At 37.4% G+C, this 25,174-nt stretch overlaps 2 protein-coding genes and 1 pseudogene across 5 annotated transcripts; 1 reads left to right on the top strand and 2 right to left on the bottom strand.

The window, feature by feature from the left end:
• Positions 1-401: 401 nt before the first annotated feature.
• LOC103714267 (mitochondrial-processing peptidase subunit alpha-like) lies at positions 402-8,398 on the bottom strand. 3 transcript variants are annotated; one of them, XM_039133277.3, is made up of 13 exons: positions 8,252-8,398; positions 6,149-6,409; positions 5,439-5,735; positions 5,182-5,349; positions 4,896-5,063; positions 4,713-4,793; positions 4,527-4,593; positions 4,030-4,127; positions 1,302-1,374; positions 1,133-1,203; positions 995-1,044; positions 784-896; positions 402-682 (listed from the first exon to the last, which is right to left on the bottom strand). In XM_039133277.3, exons 1-13 carry the CDS (start codon positions 8,285-8,287, stop codon positions 627-629), a joined length of 1,539 nt encoding a protein of 512 aa, XP_038989205.2. In that variant the 5' UTR covers positions 8,288-8,398; the 3' UTR covers positions 402-626. The 3 variants fall into 3 exon arrangements, with proteins under 3 accessions (XP_038989205.2, XP_088576723.2, XP_038989206.2); XM_088720597.2 differs by having other exon boundaries at positions 5,439-5,716; positions 8,252-8,303; XM_039133278.3 differs by lacking the exon at positions 6,149-6,409 and having other exon boundaries at positions 8,252-8,335.
• Positions 8,399-13,740: 5,342 nt separating this feature from the next.
• LOC103714309 (transcription repressor OFP13 pseudogene) lies at positions 13,741-14,989 on the top strand (annotated as a pseudogene). The gene has a single exon (XR_015977441.2). The product of XR_015977441.2 is annotated as a transcription repressor OFP13 pseudogene (transcript).
• A 7,777-nt stretch (positions 14,990-22,766) lies between these two features.
• On the bottom strand, positions 22,767-24,305 carry LOC103714310 (uncharacterized). Its single transcript, XM_008801516.5, has one exon. The coding sequence runs from the start codon at positions 23,847-23,849 to the stop codon at positions 23,259-23,261; it is 591 nt and encodes a 196-aa protein (XP_008799738.4). The 5' UTR covers positions 23,850-24,305; the 3' UTR covers positions 22,767-23,258.
• Positions 24,306-25,174: the final 869 nt, after the last annotated feature.

Raw genomic sequence — 25,174 nt, 5'->3', positions numbered from 1 at the left:
CTCCCTGGGAACTTAGCCTTTATCTGATGCTGAGGAAGTGAGAGATGTCAAATATACTCAACCCTAATCTCCCCATAGAGAGAATGTTTGGATATTTGAAACCTATAGCTTCCAGATTATAATGAACCAATCTTACCATTTTGCTAAAGCCCACCCTCCCACAACACACTAACGTGCAACATAATCCAATATGTACTTTTTGTTAAATACCATGACCACGACTGTGACCTTAAGATATGGCAAATAAAAAAATTCAAAATAGCATAATAAAAGAAATGGATATTTTGGTGATTGGATGACATACATATATTGACAACATGCAGGATATCATTACTGTGTATCACCAATATAATCCTGGGGTGTGGGGGATGAATGGGGAAAATAAGGAAAATTCTAAGCTGTTTAGGCGTTAATATCAAGAATGATACTAAGACATATTCATGTATCGATATTTCAATGTTCAGCACATCTACGCCCTGTTGATTGGGAAGTCCAAGATAAGGTACATTGGAACCAACAGGTGATAAAGATGATCATAAAAGACATGAAAATATGCCGACCCCAGTTTCATTGACTTCCACTAACAATTTTTCATACTGTCGAGTCTGAGCATTTATCATTTTGCATCAGATTGGTGCATGAAATCTCCGACTGACCGAATCATAACTAGGAACACAATCAACTGCACGGCCAGAACATGATGCAAGTCAGATGTTCACTTTCAACTTAGCTGAAAGTTAGTGGACCAAGAAATAGATGAAAAAGGAAGAGGAGAAAACTAACCATCTCCCAAAGATGCCATGGTGAGGGGTGAAGATACAATCTTTTGGGCCATTATTGTGAGATCATCAAGAGTCAGTTCGTCTAAGCATTGCAGAAAATGCTCCACAGGTTTCCTGTATAACAATCAAAACATGCGCAAAATGAGCTAATTTGAAATTTGAAGTTCTTCCACAACACGTGGACAACCGCACTCTGTAAATCAGTAAATTACCGGCACCCGTAAGTCAAAATTTGCCTTCCAATGTCCTCTGTAACAATTGCCTGTGAAGGACATAGAGGAACTTGCATGAACTTCATAAAACTAAATACAGCAGAAATTTAAGCATTGATGAATCAAGTTTCTGGTTACTCTGGATTCCAGGTTCATCAAAACAGCTGACTTTGTGGCATTTTTGGCACGACGCAGTTCAACCTCAGTAACTGGAAATCATGTTACGAGATAGATGTAGAACGAGTCATTCCACACATGCAATTTAAATTTTCTCTGAAGATAAAAGTTGCTATGAATGGTAATGTACCCTGGCCGGGGGTTGCAACTGCTAGCAATTCATTAGCTGCAATGTCAACTGCTTTAGCCACGAAGTCTGATCCCTGCATCAGAAGATCATTAAAGAACATTTGAGACTTTGGTTAAGAAGAAAGCTAATGACTTGTTTAATATTCCTACTTCAATGCTAATAGATCAATACAACATGCAAGAAACAACACAACCTCACCGAGACATTTAGCACAACAGATTTTAACAATACAAGGAAACAGCTCATAATCAGCAAAAGATCTTATTAGTGAAACAAGTCTGATGCTTCACTTCTTGTCCCTTTTATGGTTGTCACACATTGCATCTAGCTTTAACAATAATCAAATTTCTATGAGAAATATTTGATTGCTTTGTTAAAGCGAATGCCAATAAGAATGGAGGATTCATAAAGCTGTAGTAGGTCTATATGTCTAGCTTCGATGATTTACCACTCAAAAGATGCAGCCAACTGGATCCCCTCCCCCATCCCGAGCTGCCCTATTCAGTGGCCAACCACCTAGGCCGCTCTTAGAGATCTAGCCACTTATTGGGTGCCCAAGCAGTCCAACTAAGGCCTAGGCAGCGCAGCTTGGGTCAGCTATGACCATATGTTCGAACTAGGCTGTGGATTAACCAGGGCAATTTGAGATTCAAAGAATGTCAAGAAGATAATATTGCAATATTTTATGCTATCCTCAGTGGTCCGCAAACATTTCACTTAGATACACTACAAGTTTCCTTAATTCTTGATTAGCTGCTTTTCTTTTATATTTATCGGTTATTCTTGGTAGAATTACTTATTGGATTAGCTTGCTTGAATATTATCCATTCTTTTTAGTGAAATGGATGAAAAATATTTACACAATTTGTACTGAAACTTTGATCATTGAAAAAAATTTAGGCTTTTATGCGTGTATACCCTCTCATGTAGACAAAATCACGTGAATCCCCTCGCAAGGTTGTTATTTGCATGCATGCCCTTATAAAATGTTTTTGTCGCATGGATATCCTCATCTAACATCATGAAGAAATGAGCTGTTTAAACTTGAAATAACTGGAATACCCTTAACATATAGATGTGCAAAAGGAATAATTTATAACCGCATACATGCAGATAATAAACTTTTGAGGGTATACGCATTCATTAAAAAATAATTTGGACGGTATGCATGCAAATAATGAAATGGTGAGGCTATTTATGCAATTTCAAATATTTATAAAAGATATACACATTAAGAAACCCTTACTATTATGATTGAATTGGTTGTACTCTAGTCTAGTTCTCAATTTTAGGTTTGCCCACTACTAAAGAATCAGAGGCTTGCCGATGAGGAAGCAGATTTGAGGGCTTAAGGGATTTGGGTTAGAGTTTCAAATCAAAGAAAGAGAGATTTGACTAATGCGGGATGAGGGTAAGTCAAGGCCTCTTTGTCTACAAGTCGAGCTTGATAGGTTTTTGATGTTATATAGGAGACTTCTGACCTTAAAAATGTAGATTCTTGTGCCCAAAGACTCCGACGCTTTTCCATTTACTAGATTTCTTGTTCTAGTAGCAATAGGTGATGACTAGTGCACTAATAGAGAGGGGGCAAGAAAGAGAGACGAGCTAGCATTTGGATAAATTTTTGACCCTAGAAGATGAGTCAGACTTGTTAACCACGACAGAGATAAAAAGATCAATTCACAATTCTAATTAATTTTTATGTTAAATAAATATTAATTTAACTAAAGTTATAGATAGAACTGTGATGTTAAGAGTATTTTATAACAGTATACGTGCAAATAGCAACTTTGCTAGGATATTCATGCAATTCCATATATTTACGAGGGCATACACACAAAATGAGACAGGTTGGGACCTATTACCCATTAAAGGTTAATTCACAATTCTGATTAATTTTTAATTTAAATAGATGCTTAACTAAATTCATCGACAAAACAATCACATCAAGGGAATACATGCAAAAAAAAGGTATTTTATAAGGGTATAAATGAAAATAGCAACTTTGTGAGGATATTCATATGATTTTGTATATTTAAGAGGGTATACAGGCAAAAAAAAAGCCAATTTTTTTATTTAATTGACATGTCAAACCAATAGAATAAGCCATGAAGTAAACATCAAAATCTTTCGCCCATTTACCTTTCTACACTCAAAAAACTTTTATTTTACTTCAAATATAATTATTTTAATATATTTATAGACATTGATTTTACTATTTTAATATTTGTTTATACTATCCGACTAAGCATCTACCTAAGCATTGGACTTCTTGGCCACTCGCATACTCAACAGACTTTTAAAACATTGAAGAGATTAAAGAGAGATGATAAAAGAGGGATTTTTGATAGAAAATCATGCACTTCAAATTGAAAACAGAATGGACAATTGGACATGTTGTTGGAATATAGTGTAGGCATTTTGATAAGGAAAACATAATTTATTCAAATAGCAAGTTAAATTTTCATTAGATTATCTTTCACCCTCTTCCTATCTATTCTCTTGATTTTATCCAGTCCCGTCATCATCATTACATTAACAGGGGTGACTGTCACCGTCCTCTCATCAAATAGCCACTTCATCCACCACAAGCATTACAGCATACACAGCAGAAGAGACAAAGCACTGGACAGAAGAAAACAGTAGCAAGCGTAGCCTTTTTTATGAAAGTTGATTTCACTGTCACATAACAGAAAAATTATATATGAATCTGCAAGAAAGAGCTTACCGTAGTTGAATGGATGCCAAACAAGCCAGAGTCATTATAAATACTACTGAATGCTGAAAAGGATTGGACTTGCTGGTACTGATTTAAGACCCGAAGATCTGCATTAGTGACAATATGCTTTTATTCATTTGCATTGTACTAAATTCAACATTCGACATACCACAAACAAATTGACCATATAACAGCTTATGTGAAAGTAACAGCAAGAGACATGATAGTAGACTAGATTAGCGGAAGTCAGTACTTCCTTTAAGCATAACTAAACAACCATGTGGCTTTCCAATTAACATATCATTCCTCATAAAATTATCCATATATTGTGACTGCAGCAAAATTAGTTTTGGCTGGACTCTATCACAATTCCTGACAACCAGAACTATCTCACTTCATTCATCAAGATAGGCTGCTGATTTATCATCTTAATTTCATCTAATCGATGCAATAAATAAATAACAGCTGAGTGAGAAGGTGTAATGAGTTAAAACATTAGCACTCACAAAGCCGAGAATGCATTCCCTTCCCTGGACCACCAGCAGAGAATGAACCACCACCACCCATCAAAGTCTGATACAGATTATTGTTATTCACATAAGTTAAGGGGGGAAAAAGAAAGTAGAAGGCATTGGAGCTTCTTCAATGATGCCAAAAAAACATGATCATCTCCATCTTAATCATTTCAATACCTGCAGAACAGTCAGGACTGTTGCATCTTTGTCTTGATGCCAGCCCCCTGGAACTTCGAAAGCTAATGCCACATGAGTCTTCTACTACAACGAGAAGGCAGATCAGAGAGGTCTAAAAGTAAACAAGAGGGGGAGGGAGCGGGAGGAAGGAAAAAACACAGCATAAGCAGAAAGTTCTATTACCTCCGAGTCTACTTTCTGCCTAAAATCACCACCAGTATAGGTAGACTTTGGCACCTCCACTGGAAGTCCTTTTGGTAAGTCATGCAACAGAGGTTCTGCAATAGATAACAAGTGCTCATGATCCACCCCAAATGCTGCCAAAACCATGCGATCGGCAGTATAGTTTTCCTGTCCAATGAATAATCTTCGATTACTTGTACACATGATCACATCTGTATAGCTGTTTTGGTATTGCGGTTTAATGAATTAACTTGACTAGCTTCAAAGAGGCTCTGAAAAGGCTTACGTAATAAAACTTCCCAATAATAGATCCATTGATTCTCTTTAAAGCTGCCTCAGGGGCCATTAACGGGTTTCCTAGTGCACCAGAATAACCAGCAAGGTGAAGTGATTCCAGAAGAAACTGCGGAGGATCCTTTGCGATTTCTCCTATTTCGCCATTAACTTTAGTCAACTGCAAATCAAATGAAAAAGGCCAAAACAAGATCATGCAGAACCAAGGAAACAGACATGACAAACAAAGCATACCAATATCATACTGACCTGCTCTTCTACCTCGCTATCAAGAAACAGAGGGTTCCTAACACAGTCAATGAGTAACTCAACTGCCCCCTGCAGGTAGGCCTTTAAAGTGTCATAACTGTACCCCATCTGCTCACGTGAGGCAGATGCGCCCACATTGCCTCCTGTCACCTCCACATCATGCACAATGCACATGTGGCTACGATTTTTTGTGCTTTTAAATGCCAATCTTTCCAAAAGATGGGTAACACCAATCGATTCCTCAGTTTCATATATAGAACCTGAATCAACATATATCCCTAAACAAGCAGCAGGCCCCTGTCATGCGGCAAACTTAGGAGAATCCACATATCTGGACTAAAACCAAAACTTATGTACACCAAGAACTTTGTGAAGGCAGTACGCTTGTAAACTAAAAAACACAAGCATATATGCTTTAGAAATGATGTGGGGGTAAAAAGAATGAATAAAGTTTGCATTAAAAAAAATTTCCCAATCACTGAACCCCTTCTTGAAATGGATTTAACCAGGTAATAATACAAACTAAGTCAAGGAAACTTTTCTTGAAAGGTTGATAGAATTAAAACCAAGGTCAAGCTAGGCTTTGGTCATAGGGTTAGCAAAAAGATCAAATGATTTGATTGGATATAGCCAAGCTGGACTATGTTTCCCATTTTCCTGAGAAGGTTGAACATATCTGACCAACAGAACAGGGAGGGAAATATATTTACCGGTGCATCTTCAGAAGCAATCTTTAGACCATTTGGAAGTGTTGTGATCTTTGTTGGATATCTTTCCAAGGAGTCTGGGAGGAAGGGGGGAAGCTTGAGACCAGCTAGGGGATGAAAAAGTGGAGGTAGGTGCTTCACATAGCTCCCTTCAGACCAGGAAAGGGGCTTATCTGACAAATATCGAGATGCAACATCATGAACCCAGATCCTCTGGGGTTGCATATTGATGTGCGTCCTGCAATGACTCCCATTCTCGAGGAGCTACAATTGAAAGAAAGAAAAGGTAAGGAAAAGGTAAGTTAAAAACCATATAATAGACTGATGTTCATTTGAAAATAGATGATGCGTAAGTTAGTAATCAACGTTCGCCATCTCGGTATCGGACTGCATACTGGTACCATACAGGCACAATGTTAGTATGCTCGCTTTGGTACCGATATGGTACGGTATGCCTGATACGAGGCAATATGCACCGGTACTGCGAACCTTGTTACTAACATTTTGACACTCAAGAATTCATTACATGGTTAAAAAGTGCACCAATGCCATTTTCAAGTAATGAACTGGACAAGATGTTCAGTAAGGACTATAACCATACCGACCGTTTGGACATAACTAACATACATAGATGTGTATTTACTTATGCATGTGTATGTATCTATATATCCAAGAACAGCTGCAATTAACCAAGTTTCTGACTGTCCTTGGAAAGAGTACACATCATCATCAATGAGTAAGGAGCTAAAGATATTGATGGGAAATAGAACAGAATTCAAGAGACAGAGATAAAAGGTATTGTTTTCCATAAATATGCAAGTCATAGCACACTGCAATACAAAGATTATCATAATCAATAAAATGTAGCTAATAATACAACTGTAGATATATGCAAACAGAATATGATATGCAATAAACTATCACAGGCTCCATTTTTGAAGTTCCTTTTCTTAGCAGTCTTTTTCTATCTCTTTGCACCTCTGCCAGTACCCCTTTCTATATCACAGACTGGTCTGGGAGAAATAGACCTACTGCTCCAAAACGATACAAGGGAACCACGCCACCAGCCAGGTTTTACCAAACAAGCAAACCTAATATCATTATTATTTAGCCCATTAGCATCTAGTCATTAACCACCACCTCAGAGCCCTAACTGTCTTCCACCTAGGCTTTGCCAAAGGTCAATACTAGAACCGAGTTCGACAACCTTGGATAAGGTATCCCACCTAGCACAAACTGCAAGTGTTCCATCTTCAATGCATAACGAACGTTTATTTTTGCAACATTCCACCCTTTAACACCTCAGAGATGAGACTCATAAAGATGGTTATTCATTTAAGTGCATGAACCTTCACCAAAGACAAAACAAAGACATTTTAAATATGCTTCCGAGAAGAGCAACTCAACCCATGCCACCTTAACCGCCTAAAATCCGCATTGTCGAGTATAATCGTCAAGCTGCTATCATTATCAAGCATATTGACCATTTCTATTCCAGTCCATGAACATTAATTTGATATCATTTTATCACACTTTCCAGCCTGCATTGCTAATATATTTAATCAATGTAGATATGTTTTATGCGTTCTAGACAGCTCTCCCCCAAAAATCAGGCTGGACTATCTTATGCTTGAAGAACATGTATCTCTCTATTCCTTTAAGGCAATACCAAATACCAACTCGCTTGCATCATAGGTGACACCTTTTCGTACCTTTATTTCTATATCTCCATCAAGAGTATTTGAAAATATTTGTTAACCTAGAGTACTAATTGTCTTAAAAGTTAAGTATTTTGTTAGGGCATGGAAGGAAGAATTCCCCAATACCTTCCCACAAATCTCACCACAATCTTGGCAGAACTACGAACATTCTTTCCTAAACACCCAAGAAAATCCGCAAATTAAAAAAAAAAACAACTTAAACAGCAAGATAGCACCTTTCGAATTTCTTTTAACAATAAAACAGACGAAAAAATCGAAAAAAAAAGGACAAGAATCCCAACAAGATCATGATTTCTGAAAATATTATAACCAAATAAAGAAAGAAAAAAATTACGTAAAAAGAGAACAAAGGGTAGGGCTAGGATTCGGCGGCGGGAAAGCTCACCTTTCGAAGAAGAAAGCGATTCGAAGATGGAAACATTTTCCACCAAAACCCTAATCTCCTTGGGACTTCGGAGAGGGTTTTAGAAGTCGAGGGAAAGGTAAAATTACAGTGATGCCACCTCCTTAATTAAAAGACCAATATACCCTTATGCCGCAACAGGTGAATTGAATTATTTTATATATGAGATCCAGATGTTCCGCATAAACATTTTGGAGCGAAAGCTTGATCTACCGTCCGTTTTTCCATCCATCCACCCTGGAGGCAGATCGCCAGTGTCCGCATATCAGGTCGGTGTTCTCTTGGATTGGGTTGAGCTTGGGCTAGGAATGGCCGGCCCGGCTAGGAACTGGGCTTGAGCCCAGTATGTACATTTAGCTTAGGTGTATATAACTATATATATAATAGTATAAATATAATTAAATTCTGCTTAGAGTATGACTAGCAATTAGTGGTTGTCTTAGAAATTGTCCTTCTAATCACATGAAATCAATAAAGTAGAACTGAAATTACACAACCAAGGCTGAAGGAGTAAGAATATTTCATGCACATATTTCATTTTTATTATGAAAAAAGAATTTTAACTCAAGCTCAAGTTTTACTCATTTGAGTAAAATTTTATCTCAAGTAAAGTTTATACGCCCGTCCTGACCTTAATGCAATATGTATCCTTAGTTATGGTACAGTCTAATTCAAGGTTCAGATTTTGTTTTACCAAATTGATTTTGTTTTCCAAAATTCATCATCCATCCTATGGTTAGACGTATTTATATTTGATCCTTTGATCAAGGACTGAATTGGTAATTAGGATGATTTACTTCGAGAATTTAACAATTTGATGCTTATTTAAAATCATTCTTGTTGAATAAATGGAAACATGAAAGAGAAGGTACATAAACTACATTCACAGTTTACACACAAAGAAAAAATGCATTTGATAGAGAGAGAGAGAGAGAGAGAGAGAGATGTAATGAGTTTAGCCTAGCAATCTATGAGGCAATTGGGCTCAATGGCCCTAATAATTTCTTCTATATTCTAATTGATGCTTAAATGTTAACCGATATTACTACATAACATGGACTCTTTAATGAATAAGATGTATTTGACGGTCTGTGTTTCTTCCCCTACCCTCTCCCTATGCCATATTTTAACTATAAGGTTAAAAATTCAAGTCCTTCTTCTAGCATTTATTACTTTATTTTTTATTTAAAGATAAAAATAATATGTGTATCATATGTGCCATGTTCTAGTTTTTTTGTTGAAAAAATAAATAATAAAAAAAGACACTCGATCCTTAGATTAAGGTTATTAAGACAAGCACATGGTCAGAACCTATGATGTAGAGTCCATGCACCCTAACTAAACACCTCGAAGAACAAAGCTAGTTGTCGGATGCTAGCATATCTTTTAGTGTTTCTTACTCTTAAACAAATGACAATAACATCCATTATTTGCAGTTACGAGCTCGATATTATATAAATTGATGAATCAGAGAGCAAGAACATTGCAAATCAATTGAAGCATCATCATCAAATTGTAAGCTGCTTTACTATTCTCGAAGAACCTCCTTTCTTTCTAATTAGATGATAGTTGTGCATATTTGTATCCTTTCAATGGTTTAGCTAATGAGTTGGTGGACTATACAATGGATACAATACATTCTCCACTAGACCACCCCTGAACTAGACCAAATTTGCATCCATCTGGTGAGTCATGTCCATTCTCAACTTTGCGAAATTTTCTCTAAGTTGGACCTGACCTGTTAACAAAAATAAGAATAATTAGACCTAAGCTGTGCCGCCGAACCGTCCTTAATGGTGTCCTAAACTATACCATCTTGAATCGTAGCAGAATTTTTCTTGATGCCTGACATAATTAATCCTGCTCAAATCCAAGAAACACCTGTGGAAATTTTATCAGAAAAATTTTCCCTAGCTATCAAGAGTGGAGTCCCAACTAATACTCCACTTCCTCAAAAGAAATTTGTTAATAACAAGCTTAATCTACACACATAAGACCAATGAAATAGCCTAATTACATGCGGATATGATGCTAATTCAAATCAAGAATGAGCAGACAGAGCCTATATGTGACAAGCTCATCGGGGTCTAGCCAAGTTTATGTCATCCGTATCTATTTAAAGCACCCCCACATCGACCGGGTTGAGAATACATTTGATCAAGATTTCAGGATTCGAAGCCAATTCATGAGTTTAGTCCAAGTCCAAATAGGTTTGGATTGGAATCAGTTAATCGGATCCGCTTCCCTTCTAGCTTTTGGTATTGATTTCTAAGAAGTAACAAGAATTCATCGCCTGTTAATTAAAAAAAAAATGAATGGTACACAAATGACTTGAGGAATGTTACAAGTTGGAAAGAGGACAGATAGGTATCCACAGACAAGGGTTATATTAAAACACAATGGTCAACTTTGCATGTGATTGATTGAAGTATTTGAGCTGCACCTTCCCCATCTTAGGATCATACTGTTCACTTCTATACCGACAAAATCAAACATGTAACAACTTCCATTTGAGAGGCATATCATGGAGGCACCTTGAATTATTTGCTCCTTACTCGCCCTAACATAGAAAAAAAAAAAGGTTAGCCAATAGCCAGTACTGGTTGTCCACAGAGGAGGAAGCACCAATACTAACTCTAGTCTTAATTAGCTTGTTGTAAACTAACAAACACCTCCAAAACGCCTTTCTGTAGGTGAAAACTATGTGAATTTATGGAGTATGGCAGACATTTTGGAAGTAATAAGCTAAGTAGCACAACATAATGGTGTATTTTCTGTAACCTTTCTTTCATATTTTGGGGGAGAACGAAGGACAAGAAATTTGGAGTAAGCATCTCACTCATTCTTTAAAGAAATCTAAAACCAATTTAGGATTACCTCGATGCTTCCTAATTACTTGTTACAGGCTGAAACACGCGATTTTTGATGTTTTCAAAGCTCATGATCCCATCAAATATGAGTGGTGGGTAGACCTTGTGCCATTGGATACGTGAAAGATGCCTTCGGGTTATCATAAGATGACATGGTCCACAGGAGATGCATACTGTGGAGACAAGTTCGAATCATTTGATTTGTTCCAGTCTTCTTCTTTTCTTTTTTTTTTTGTAAAGCTATGATTAATTAGAGTTTTATATCGTATATCTTCTTAAGACATTTAGCAGCGGGAGATAAAAATATGTTGTCTAAATAATTACTATAATGCTGCATCAGTGTTGGGTGTTTTAAAGGTATCTGTATATATTAAAACTTTCTTATTATTTAGAAGGAAAAGGAGAACCATTGCAAGAAATTGATAATGTTTTTTATATATTTTTTTAATTTTATTATCATTTTTTGGATACGTGATAATATTAGAAATTTAACTATATTTCAGAAGCCTAACTCACCAAGCTTAACAACTCAGGCTTGAGATTGTAATGCCTTCAAGTAAGAATTCAGTTTGAGTTTCAGCAATCAAAAGACCACAGACATTTAAGCGATGATCAAATGGTAATTAATGAGCGTAGTAGACACATAGCCTTCTTGAGTATAAAGGACTCAGTGGTTAGCTAAGCTTCGCCATTACTCTACCATCAGTTAGTTGTGTGATGAGTGCAAATAACAGACGTGTGTATATTGGCCTTCTAGATATCTTCTTCAGAGGATTGACTGGTCTTTTGCTTGAATGTCATGAGAAGTTGGATGTGACCTTTCATGGAACTCTCGTGAATCTCTTACTTCGTATCAAAGCCAATATATATATATATATATATATATATATATATATATATATATATATATATATATATATATATATATATATATATATATATATATATATTCTATTTTTTACTAATTCTTTCTTTGTTAAAAATTCTCAAATCATACTAAAATGAAGGATATGCTTGTGTAGAACTCTCCATTCACCATGTGGACATGCATATTAATATCATTATTAATAGAGATTTTTATTTTGGATAAAAAATAGGAATTCTATTTAATATGGTTCTTTGTTAAAATAACATAAATATTATTGAGAAGAAACTTATTAGCTTATTTAACCATATTAAATAAATAATTTTTATTCACATTACTAAATTAATAATTTAATATAGAAATTAATAAAATGGAGTCTTGGCTTTTGTAGAGCTCCCCATTTACCACATGGATGTTCTTATTAGTAACATTATTAATAAAGCACTTTATTTTGGATAATAAATAGGACTCTCATTTAACACAGTTACATATTAAATATAATAATATAATATGAGAAGCTTATTAGCTTATTAAATATTAAATAAAAAGAATTATTATCATTACCAATTAATTGATAGAGAAATAAATGATGATATTAATAAAAAAAATATTTTTACTAGTACTATGCCCTATCCATATCCTCCTTTATTAATTTTTGTGGCATTTATATATCTATTAAAATTGAGGCTCCATTATTGCATAGCTCTTCATTTGTCATATGGATGCTCATATTAATAGCATTTTTAATAGAGCTCTTTATTTCGGATAATAAATAAAACTTTTATTTAATATAATTCTATATTAAAATATAATAAAATAATATCACCGATAAGAAGCTTATTAGCTTATTAAGTCACATTAAATAGAGAATTTTTTATTAGTTTACTAAATTAATCACAAAATTAATGATGTTATTAATAAAAAAATATTTTTATTTGTACTATACCCTTTCCATATCCATTGGGGGTCATTAGACTATACTAATATTTATTAATTTCAACTATATTTTGATCATCATGATCTTACTTAAAAATAAAAGTACGGTCACTAGTGGTCCCACTATATTGCATTTAAATACCTCCAAGATGCAATACTTTTCTATCTAAAGGTAGGATTATGATCTTTTTTTATTATAATATATTATTTCACTATATCGATAGATATGCATTTTCAAAATAATTTTTTTCAAAAAGGAGAGAAAACTACATCTTGCACATCATGCAGGTTATATGCTAGTAATATCTTAAAATAGCAAACTATTTGTAAGAAAGTTAGTTAATTCGGTTGATAAAATTCTTTTATTATTTTGCAGTATTATGTATCTAAGGTCACTAATATTAGAAAGGTAATACAAAAAACCATCAGAAGTGAACTTTAGAGTGAAGAGGAAAAAAGTGATGCTGTCTGTCAAGATGACAAATTAAAGAACTTTAAATACATAAAGACTCAAAAAAATTTGCCAGTGAAATGCTTCTACTTACATTACAAGAAAAAAAAAAAAAAAAGTTTAGAAGAGAGTGATGGATTGCCCGAGCATGATGGATATATAACTTGTGCATGCATCAATGCATGCTCCTGCGAGTCGAAGGGACCAGGACACAAATAGTAGAAATAATAATAAATATATTAATTGAAAAAAACGAAAGTTAGAATATGTGCTGTTTTTAAACTCCTCTCCATTGGCAAGTACTATTCAATGTGTATTTAATACTGTCGAGGTCTCACACCCTATAGTTAATGCCCACATGAGTGCCCCCACCACCCTTCCCTTCCCTCTCATGTTCCCTTACCCCATCCTTGGTTTAAAAAGGAGACCAAGGAGACCAAGCAACGCTATTATCCCACCCTCCATTAATGCCATACCAAAAGCCACACGGCTCCAGATCAAGAATTTAAAACCTACCTCTCCTTCTTCTATCCCCGTTCCCAAACACCAGTAGCTAGGGAAAGAAACCAAATGGGAAGAAAGCTAGGCTTCACCTCTCTCTTCTTCAAACCAAGGGACAAATCAAGGACCTCTCCTTATGTCTCTTCTTTTCCCTCTCCTTCTTATTCATGGCCTTGGCCTTCTTGTAAGCATCCGAAGACTATCTCCTTCCGAGCGGCGGATGGCGACAACATCTACAAGACTGTGAACTCGGTCTACTTGGACTCGGCCGAATCATGCTTCACCCACTCATCGGAGGAGTCGGCAAGCTTCTCGACGGCGTCGGAGGAGTCGGGGGGTGTCGGCTCATTGGAGTCGGTCATACGGGGGCTCCGGTCGGACAGGCTCTTCTTCAAGCCCGGCGACACGAGCTCGATACTGGAGGAGGCCAAGGACGGTGCGTTCCCGTTCAAGGAGAGCATCGCGCTTGCCATGGAGTCGGAGGACCCGTACAAAGACTTCCGAGTGTCCATGGAGGAGATGGTGGTGGCTCATGGGCTCAAGGACTGGGAGTGCCTTGAGGAGCTCTTGCTATGGTATCTAAGGGTCAATGGTAAGAAGACTCATGGGTATATAGTAGGGGCCTTTGTCGATTTGCTTGTAGGCCTTGCCTCCCCTCCTTCCTCTTCTTCATCATCTTCCATGTCTTCTCAAATTAAGGAGGTGGAAGAGGAGGGAAGTGAGTCCTGCTGAGTTCTTCTGATCCAATGAACGACATGGATCCTTTTCATTTTTTTTTTTTTTTTTTTGCTAGTTATAATATTTCATCTCAATGTACACTTGTAGGCTTATATATATGCTAGTAAACCTATATATGGTTAAGAGTTCTCGATCTCTCTCTCTCGCTCGCACATCTGAGGCATGCTCGCAGGAGTGCAATGAAAGATTTAAGATACTTTTTTTGTTGTTGTTTGATAGGACAAATGTGAAGATGGTTAATGTTGATAAAATTTAGAAGCATAGCTTCAAAGCAATATGGTTTTTAGTTGGAACTACATGATTTTTTCTTGGATACACACATTGGAGCAATAAGATCGGTTCTTTGGAAGGGCATGAAAGATGATGTTATGTAATCGACTGAAGGCAATCAAAATGAGGCTTCTCTATCTCTTCTTCAACGGCTTTTTTCTTTGTTTTGTTTTGTTTTTTGTCAGTATAAGGAGCCAGCAGTGTCCCTTTCTATCAAGTGGAGGCCCATAAGTCGAAACAGTGGTGGCTAATCATGTCACATGCACCTAAATAATTCTATAAGCACGAGATAGAGCGTCGCCATCAATAAATTGGATATTTCCTCCTTTTTGGTGAATAATTTGGACACTTCCTTCAGCTCAACGCTTCGCGACGAGAATTAGCACAGCTTAGAGACGTGATGCTTCCATGAAGCATCTCGTCACATCCTACAGTCGTCTTTATCTTGTTCTGTTCCTCCCATATAAGTCATCAGTTAAAAGAGAAATATTTCTTAATCCTATAATTACTATCATCTATGAAAAACTATTCTAATAATTATATAATCTTTAATCACTCAAAGTTTCTGAGAGACAATGAAGAAGTGATTCTTAATTAATTCAACATAGAGTATGAATAACTTCGAATATAATTAGTCCAGATGTATCACATTTCTAGTCTACCATCCCATAGTTAGCCAATTAGCCTAGGTCTCCACTTGCAAGCTCAACAACCTCCTTCATTATTTATCTTGTCATGTACATAGCCAGGGAATTTATATTTTTCTTGTCCTTTCTCCCTCTGCCCAAATTCTAAGCAACATGGTTCTCCTGTTCATGTCCCTGTCAAAGAAATCTCCAAGCAGAGAAGCCAAAGCTGTTGCTGTAGGGAAAACCTATTCACAATAAACTAATCATGGTCTTAACGAAGGGGTTAAAGTTTCCGCAAAGATGAGTTAGTTAATCGCCAGACATAGGATGATGGGTTAGTTGAGCCAAGTTTTCACAAAGCTTATCCATTGTACACAACTTGGCAAAGCTAGCACGTGCGAACACTTGTTTGTGCGTGCGGACACCCAACGCTTAATTCATTAGAAAAGGATCAAATGCGTCAACCCAAACTCTTTTTTGGTGGCCGTGCAAGATTCTCATATTTGTTGGGTTTTGAGGCGAAGCTTCTAAACCGGGCGTCTTGGGTGTCTTTTTTCAGTCAGTGGCACGCATAGCAAAGCATGCTGCATGCACCACTTGCTTCCTTCGTAATTAATACTCCTCGGGTTAACCTCTTCTTGACCCATTTTTCAGTGCCCAAGGAAGATGGTGGCAGCCATCTGATGACTATTCTACTGATCAGATGAGAGGATAGGCCTCAATGAGTCATGTTGCAAGGGTTTATACATGGAATTTGTTTGTAGAAGACTTTCCCTTGCTGCAATTGTTGGTGTTGTGATCAAGGTGGTCATCAGATTGTTTTAAGAGGACTGTAATTGCTTGCTCCCAAGACTTTGATTTTCTTTTTTTTTTCCCCCCTTACCTGCACTTTCCAAAAGTTTTAAACTTAAATGCCATATGGATTTGAGGGTATTGTTGTTTACAAGATCTGACATTTTTGGTATCCTAATGCATTGGACTTCCAGAAACATAAACTCCATGACATTTTAATTAAGATTGACAATAAGAATCCTCCAATGTTAACCTTGCTTAAGTTTTTTTTTATTCAGTCAATCTGTGTGCTGCTTTCTTAAACAGTAACTTCCCACTAAACTACAAGTTCTTACTAATGCCACAAGCATTTATTTCTTCATTACTACAGTCGTCTGGTGCTTTAGAGGTGTGTCCCAATGATTCTCAGGTGTTCCAGATGATCTAATTGTATTCTAGTAGGCCTACATTGCCGCCAAATGCTTCACCCCGAGTGCTGATCAGCTGCTCAGGGATATAGCTTAACATTTGCTGCACGACTTTTTTACCAAAATTAGAGATAGCAACGGGTCAAATAGGTCATTATCCTTACCTGTCCTATACTTATATTAAGTCGGAATAATAAAGCACGGTGGGATGGATAGAGTTAGACAAGGCAGGTTCGACGGAATGGGTCATAAAAAAATTACAAAAATTATTTTTTCCGTTCAATTTTTTTTTTAATCTTTTTTGCTTTGAGAAGGAAATTTGTGAAGAGATACATATATGTGAGTCCAGTGTAAGATAAATTTTATTGTTACCCATGCCATCTTAGATCCATTGCGGGTCAAATAAATCCGGCTCCATTCGAGTTGTCTAGGTTGAGATAAACTGTCATATTATTTATTTAACAGATATTGATGCTTCCATTTTTCTCCTAAAAAATATAACCGTAAAAAAAAAAATCGCCCGAATTACTGCAAGTCAGCTTCATGAATTTCTTGGAATGATATGATTTTACCACTATCAACTTATGCAATATCAAACTCTGGCTTTCTCGTCCGGACCGGCACTAGCAGTGTCACAGGTTCGAAACGTGAATACTGAAAGCCTGCTAGGTCTTCTTAAGCTAGTACATTTTATATATCTAATGTCTAATATGCTTATATTACGTGACATGTCCAATTAATTCTACTATGGTCCATAGGTTTGTCGTGATGTAATGCAACAATGCAAGCAGTAGATCAGTCAGGAGCTGCGAGGTGAAGAACTCGGGCTGGCTCACGAGGTCCTTGTTGGTGAGCAGGTGGGTCCTGTGGCTGGTCCAGTTTCCCGGTCCCCAATTACAATCCGTGAGTTCTTCAAAGACCCTGCCAGTGTCACGGCTCTCCAATGGCTTCTTCATTAAACTTGAACTGGCCACGAAGGTCATGGGATTGGGACGGGTCGGACGAGCACCTAGAAGTGGACATTTATAGCGGTTTCATCGCGTGTGGGACCCATGACCAAAAGCTAGTTCCCTCATCTGGCCCCACTCAGTTGATGGCTAGGGTCCTTCTCTGATGGCGTCAAAAGAATGGGGCCCTTGGCTAGCTTTTTGCGTAGAATGCCTGCAATGGATTGAGGCACATGACCATGAGATACAAATCGTCCGGAAGTTGGAGGAATGGCTATCTCTTGAGGAAGTAATTTAGAAAAAATTGATGCATCTACTGGATTGTTTGTCTGCATTCACCTTGTAGCATATTGCGTTACACACAAGGAAACTAATGCAACCAAGCAACTTGTGTCGGAAGGTCGTCGGTCGCTTTCTCCATGGACCAACAGGACTTAACTACAATGTCGAAATGAGGTTGTCTTTATGAATTGTAATATAAGTCATCACTATTTAGACCTGTTTGATTTGTGAGAAGCTGATGGTTGGATATATGATGCATCAAAAAAATAATTTTAAATATTTGGTTGATCATAAAAAAGTGACAATATCTTAGAGTGGCTTATGTTTGATTGAGCATTTACTTTTTCAAGAAAGTTATATAAAGTACCTATTATATCTTTAGTAAAGAAAAAACTTATCACATTCTATCTAAAAGCTTGAGGATATTTTTTGAAAAAAAATTATCCAAATTTTCAGATGATGGGTTTCCATCTCTCTACATTGAAAGCTCTAATCAAATATGAAGCTTCTTTTTTTTTTTTTTCCGTTGACCATACTCTTCTTCTTTCTCGTCTCACGAGCCTAACAAGTCCTCATTGTTTAGTTCGGAGAGAGTGGTCTAGAACTACCTACCTCCTGTTGTCAATCACTCAATCATGGTGTTTGAGTTCAAAGCTAAAATTTAACTACATGCAACTGGGGGACCTTCAGTGAATTCTAAGAGCAGGGAGAGCAAAACAAAAGGTGCTGATTAGCAGTAAGGTTTTTCATATGGTAGAGTCTTGATATGTGCAATAAATGTGCTCTGCAAACATGTTGCTATCTCAAGTGGAGCCCTCAACCCTTGAGAGTTTAATTCTACAATGGATTTGAGAGCACCGTGACAAACTAAGTTGAAGAACTTTATGTGCCGGCAAGTACTGCTAGTGAATTTCCAAAGCGAGTGACACAAGTTGTTTTATTATCTATACGATATTTAAGTGAGGGACCTTAAATATCATATTCTAAACATGTACAAGGGATGAATTTTTCATTTATTACATAGTGGGATAAGTTAAAGTTCAAACGCATCAACCAAACATTTCCAGTTACGAGCCATTCGGGCATGCAATTTATGTATCAACTGTGAGGTGGGAATAAAATTCGTCCGCAGGGACAAGATGTAATGCTTTTAGGTGCAATGCGAGCAAAACTTTGAATATGAATCATCACAAAGTCTATCCTGCATCACATTCCAACAAAAAAAATGAAGATACTTCATTTTCGTTGTATACGGAACCTTAACGACGCTTAGGTTTTTTTTTTTTTTTTCAGTATATCGGCATCTCACACACAAGGGGTGTGCGTATAGCCCATGAAGTCAAAAATAAGCAGACAATGCAGAGTAGATGGGACAAAGTTGTAACTATTCCAGATAACACCTTCGGAATAATAAAGCGCATAGGAGGCCACTCAGTCCGTAGCACAGTTGGCCTCTCTATACATATGAGTAGTCCTGAATGCAGTACATTCACCTAGAAGGCGGCAAATATTGTGGATCAACCGCATCCTCTTATGATCCCATAACTAGGCTATAAATAGGTTTGATTTGAGACCAATCCATGTTGTATCTGCATCCAAAATCGATAAAAGAATATGAGATTGGATTCAGATTCCAAGCAATAAAAATGAGTAAGTTTCAAACTCACATTCGGACTCAATTAATAGTCAGATCTTAAATCATATTCGAGTTCTTTTAGGTTCAATATAGCATATGATTTAGTAGTCCGGCTAAATATATATGTATGTACGTACTCATGTATATATTTATGTATAGATTATGGTAGAAAAGAACCATGGCATGGAAATTGAATGATTGGTTTTCGCAAAAATATATATATATATATATATATATATATATATATATATAAATTATTATTTGTATTTGGTTTGATTGAAACATAATCAAATTCTAAGTATCTGTTAGGATTTTGGAGCCGAAATAGTTGCGAGCAAGAGTTTGTGGCAAGCATGAATGAGAAAAATGTATAAATCCAAATACGAAAAAAACGAAATAACACAAGTCATGAAACCAATTTTATTTATATTCCTATATATGTACTATGTATAAAATTTGTTTATATGTGTTTGGGTTATTAGATTTTTGGATTCAAATATAGGTATATCCGAGTTCGATATGATAAAAAATTGGATCCTACAAAAAATCCGACTCCATTCCAACGGAGTTATCGGAAACTTGATAAGAATCCATATATAATTATTATAAAATGGTAGTTAGGTGTCGTTTCCGCCCTATGTGCATAAACCTTCAAAGTGAAAGAGTATTGTTTATTGATGTCTATATTTACAGAGAGACAAATAGTACTGCTAACTGAATGGATATGATTAATATTATAGTTTCTTCCGCCGATTTTCCTATTTTTAATTAATCATGTTTAGTTTAATTTAATGTATTCGATTTAGTGGGGAAGGAGTGTTGTTAATAGCTTGCCGTGTCCAGGCTTGCTGAGAAAATGAAGTGGGGACTCCGTACAGCCCATGACCATATCTTGTGATATAAAGAAGACACTTTGCCAACGGGCCCTCTGCAAGTCGTAAATCGCAATGGCTGACCAAGGTGGCAGTGGCAGCATCAGATGCTTTGATCTCGACCATCAAATGATGGTGGAACTGCTCCGACTCGTGGGCTCACCATATCGAGTCCAAGCTCATTCGCCGATGGAACTGCTCCGAATCATGCATCCAGACCAGTTGCTTATACTAAACGCATATGAGTACAACCAGCCGTGTCAAAAGAAGACGCCAGCCATCTTGATCCATGGAATTTTATGCGATCGTCATTTGTAATAGTAGAGTTCTAATTAAGATCTTGGAGCTCGAATTATGATTTTAATGGGAGAAAATTATACTTCTCAGCATAATACCAAATCAAAGGATGCGAGCCAAGATAGGGCGCAGTTGGCACGACTTATTGTATGCTATAATAAGTTATTGCCGTTAAGTGGGTCTTGGCGATTACTTGTGACACTAAAATTAACTTAATCTTTACGACCTAACTCAACTAAAACTAGCTTTCATCTTTCTTTTAATAATGGACTAAAGATAACAATCGTACAGGCATACAATGGTGATTACTTGTAACACTAAGCTTTTTTTTGTTGTTTACAATTTGTTCTCTTGGATTAGGTATGCACATGAATCGTGTCGGAGTTTATCAAAATGGTCGGTAGCTTGGTTGAAGCCCTCACTATTTCTGTTACTTTTTTTAGAGGCTTGAACCAATCTTACCTAGCGACTAAGATAGATAAATAATTATTGTAGGAGACTAGGATAATAACCAAAAATTTCTCAAGCCAAATTCCACCGCCGCTGCTTTGCTTCGCATTCACATAATACGTGAGAGCTATGTGTGATGCAAAAATGAGTGCTTGATCTGATGAGAGGTGAGGCTTGGGTATAATTCAATGAATAAGGTGAGAGGATAGAATTGATGAAGACTGACTACCTATCAACCTACAACAAAGAGGATGTAGATTGATATAATTTTATACTCTGATAATTTGACTAGTATTTTTGTCATCCACTAACATTATTATAGCAGAGAGAAATTGGCAATGGAAATAACTGCATATCTTGTTTCAGGCTGCCAAACAGTTGCAACAATGCAGGATTCATGACAATTTCAAGCAATTTAGGATGAGATAGCTATTGGAACATATTGTACATCAATGAAAAAAATAAGCAATAATTTCATTGCTATATTTCAATAGGATTCATGCTGGATATTGACTCATTAAGTGTCTCTATATATGCAATCAATTTAAAAGTGTTTTATAACAAGAGAATAATTTTGAGGTACTGGCCTGGTATGTCTTAGCTACTGGGCATTCATCTCAAACCTCAGAGATCCAAGGTTTGAAACTTGGTGGTGGTATCCCCACTTTGGAATATCAAGATCAATAGTACTACTATATCTATCTTATCATTCTCTTTTGAAATGACTAGAAGATTTCATATCGTGCTTTTATCTATGGGTATAAATATTATGCAAATATATTTTCTTAAGTTTGTTGTCTAGGTTTAGGTTTCAAAATCTGGGTATTGCTCAAAAAAGAGAAAAACATTATCTTCTTCTTAACAAGAATAAGGTAGTTGACAGTGGTAATGGAATTTGTCATGGTGCAAGACAATCATGATGACTTTCTCTTTCTTTTGCTAGAACCCTTGGCTACTCAAATCCCAATTTTGTCTTTGCTATGACCATAAACTATTTGACATCCACAATATCTCTCTCAAGAAAAAAAAAAGGCAGTATAATTATTCAGGCCCAGATTTTTAAGATGCACTATCAAGAAACAGAGCTCAGATCTTTGGTTGTCCAAGAAACAGAGCTCAGAACTTTGGTTGTCTGGAATATTTGATGGTCACAGAGAGGTGTGACCCGTGGGACAAGTTCAATTTCAACAATCACCTGTAAAATGAAGAGCAATCTCCAATTTTATAACATAAAAGTTTTTATGCATGCCATGGATGGCCATGTATATACCTAGCTAACTCTCCATTATTAACGACTTCATAATTACTCCAATAATCTTCGACAGACAAGCTGTAGCTCATTTACTTCCCAATTCAAGGAAGAGAAATGATAATAGCATATTGTTTTAGAAGTAAGTTGATCAAATTATTTCGGTAACATAAAATATCTTTGATCAAACAAGGATGAAACCGAGCCATCCATGCTTCATCGCACTCATCAGCTATGATCACATTGTAGAGAGCCAGAAAGAGATTAGATTAGATGATATTGGAGAAAGCAAAAGCAGATGGATCTACTGAAAGATATCATGAAACCATGTCTCATTCATTAAAACCTCAACCATAGATAGCTTGTCATATAGAAAGCAAAAGGTTGCAGTAAATGTGAATGTTGGAAGTTGTACAAGAATTAAAAAAAAAACTCATCCACACTTCCAACCCCACAGCATGTCATTAAAACCCCACCCATCAAAACACACAACCAACACTCCCAACATTACCCTTCACAGTCCTAACATTCAAAAAAACCTAGCATTCAATAACCCCTACCTATAATAACTTCAGAACTTCCTCACATTAGTAGCTTTAAGGGAAAAAAAAAACTGATTCGAGATCCTAACACCACCTGTGAGATTATCCCACAGGCCACATCCGGGCCCACCGGGCTCCGATCCACGTGGCACCAGGTGGTGGCAGGATCTCTCCAGTGTCTTTTTTTTAATTTTTTCCACGTTTACTAGCTCCCGCGACCGAGTCACGAGCCGGGAGGCGCGGGCAGGAGTGCGGTCACCGCCGCCGGCGGCTGGGCCGGCAACTGGAGGCGGCGGCGGCGGAGGAGGAGGATGGCGGGGCGGAGAAGACGCCGGTCCAGATCTCGAAGAAGGCTTGGAGGATGAGGTGGTGGTGCGAAGGGGAGTTGAGGGCGAGGAAGCGGTGGAGGAGGTCGCGGAGGTCGTCCCACGCGTAGATCTCCATCTCCACGATCATCTGGAGCATGGAGTCCCGGAAGTCGAGATAAGGGTCCGACGACTCCTTCACCACCACCACGCTCTCCTCCACCACCCCCTTCTTCTTCGCCTTCACCGTCTTCTTCTTCGGCCGCCGCTTCGTGCTCTCAGCGGCGGAGTACGGCGGCAGCGACGGCGACAACGTCATGGGGGACGAGGCGGTGGTGGCGGTGAGGCTGGTGTCCCAGAGGGAGTTGGTGGAGACGGTGGTGGTGGTGGTGGAAGGGGAGAAGGGGTCAGAGGATTTGGAGAGACGGAATTTTGGCAACGAGGAGGAGAAGAAAGACGAGAGCTTTGGCCGCCGGCAGCCGCAGCCGATATCTACCACCACCGGATGACTCACAACGAACCTTCTCCGGCTGGAAGACATTGATATGGACGCAAAAGGGTGGGATTTTTATGGGCAAGGGAGACAGGGGAGGGCCAAAGAGAGGTGAGAGGAGAGAAAAATGACGACTTTTGGTTGGATGAGCGAAGTATGGGTCTCTGTGGTCTCTTTGAGGAGAGAAAGATTGGATTTTGGTAAGGAAAAGAGAGATTTTGGCGATGAAGGGAAAGAGAACAGGGGAGGTTTTTGGTAGAACGGGTTATGGGGTAACAAGGAACGAGAGTGGGAGAGCGTTGAGATAAAGAGGTAGATGGACCTCAGAGAGAGAGAGAGAGAGAGAGAGAGAGTAATCGGAGGGAGGCAAAGGAAAGTGAGGTTGGGTTGAGAGTTGAGAGGCTGTGGCTTTTGAGTTTGGAAGGAAAGGAGGTTTGGTTGTCTTGTGGAGGGGGTATTGGCATTTTAGCACTGAAGAGGAGGCAAGGAGGGGCTTGAAATTAATTGGCCACATGTGAACTTAGGTGACCTACATGCCATGCTTGCTTGAACCAGCGGGGATATTATGGGCACTAAGAATCTATTTGGCTATTTCTATAGGGATTAAACTATTCGTTTAAGTATGATCATGTATCAACTATATTTTATCTAGTCCAAATTCTGTAGAAGAAAAAAAAATCTTCATCTATGGCTCAAATTTTAGGGTCTAGGCTAAATTTGGATGTGCTTTTAAAAAATCCTAGCTAAATAGACCAATAAATTTGATTCCTATAAAATTTGTAGCTAAATACCGTAGGCATATTTAAATACATCCTAAAGTTTTGGCTGTTTTTGGAATAGGTGCCTGCTAGTGCATGTAATATGAAATTGGTCATTAAATGCATGGTTTGAAATTTGGTTTTATGTACGTGTGTATTGCATGTGTTAGTGATGGTTTGAGAATTATTGTTTTGTGTTGGTGTTTTTGTGAAGAAATAATAGTATAGAAGCAAACTACTTCTCTCCATGCACAAAGTTCGAGCAATATATGATAAAGATTTGTCTTTCTATTAAATTTCTAATTAAATGAGTCAAGTCATATCTCTGGCAATGTACAGACCTACTAACTCATGAGTAGATTCATGGAAAATATTCAAAAGAGATCACAGTTTCACAGCTGGCAGGGGGCGCACTGGAATTGATTGCGTAATGTGAAATTTAATGAGAAAGAATCGTAGAAAGCTACGTGAAAGGTAGAAAGCTACATGCAGCTTCTGGTTTTAAGTCTTCATGGAGTTGTTAGGATATAAAATTTGCGGCTGGTATAGCCTGAGAGAATAATGGCTTATTTACTACAGATGAGTACACGCTATTACACTGAAAACCTCATGTTA

Source organism: Phoenix dactylifera, chromosome 4 (genome assembly GCF_051530095.1).
Source record: "Phoenix dactylifera cultivar Ajwa chromosome 4, Ajwa_hap1_PhDact_Kaust_v1.1, whole genome shotgun sequence".
NCBI lineage: Eukaryota > Viridiplantae > Streptophyta > Magnoliopsida > Arecales > Arecaceae > Phoenix > Phoenix dactylifera.
Note: the sequence above shows the minus strand (reverse complement) of the source record. Positions and strands in the feature narration are given on the sequence as shown.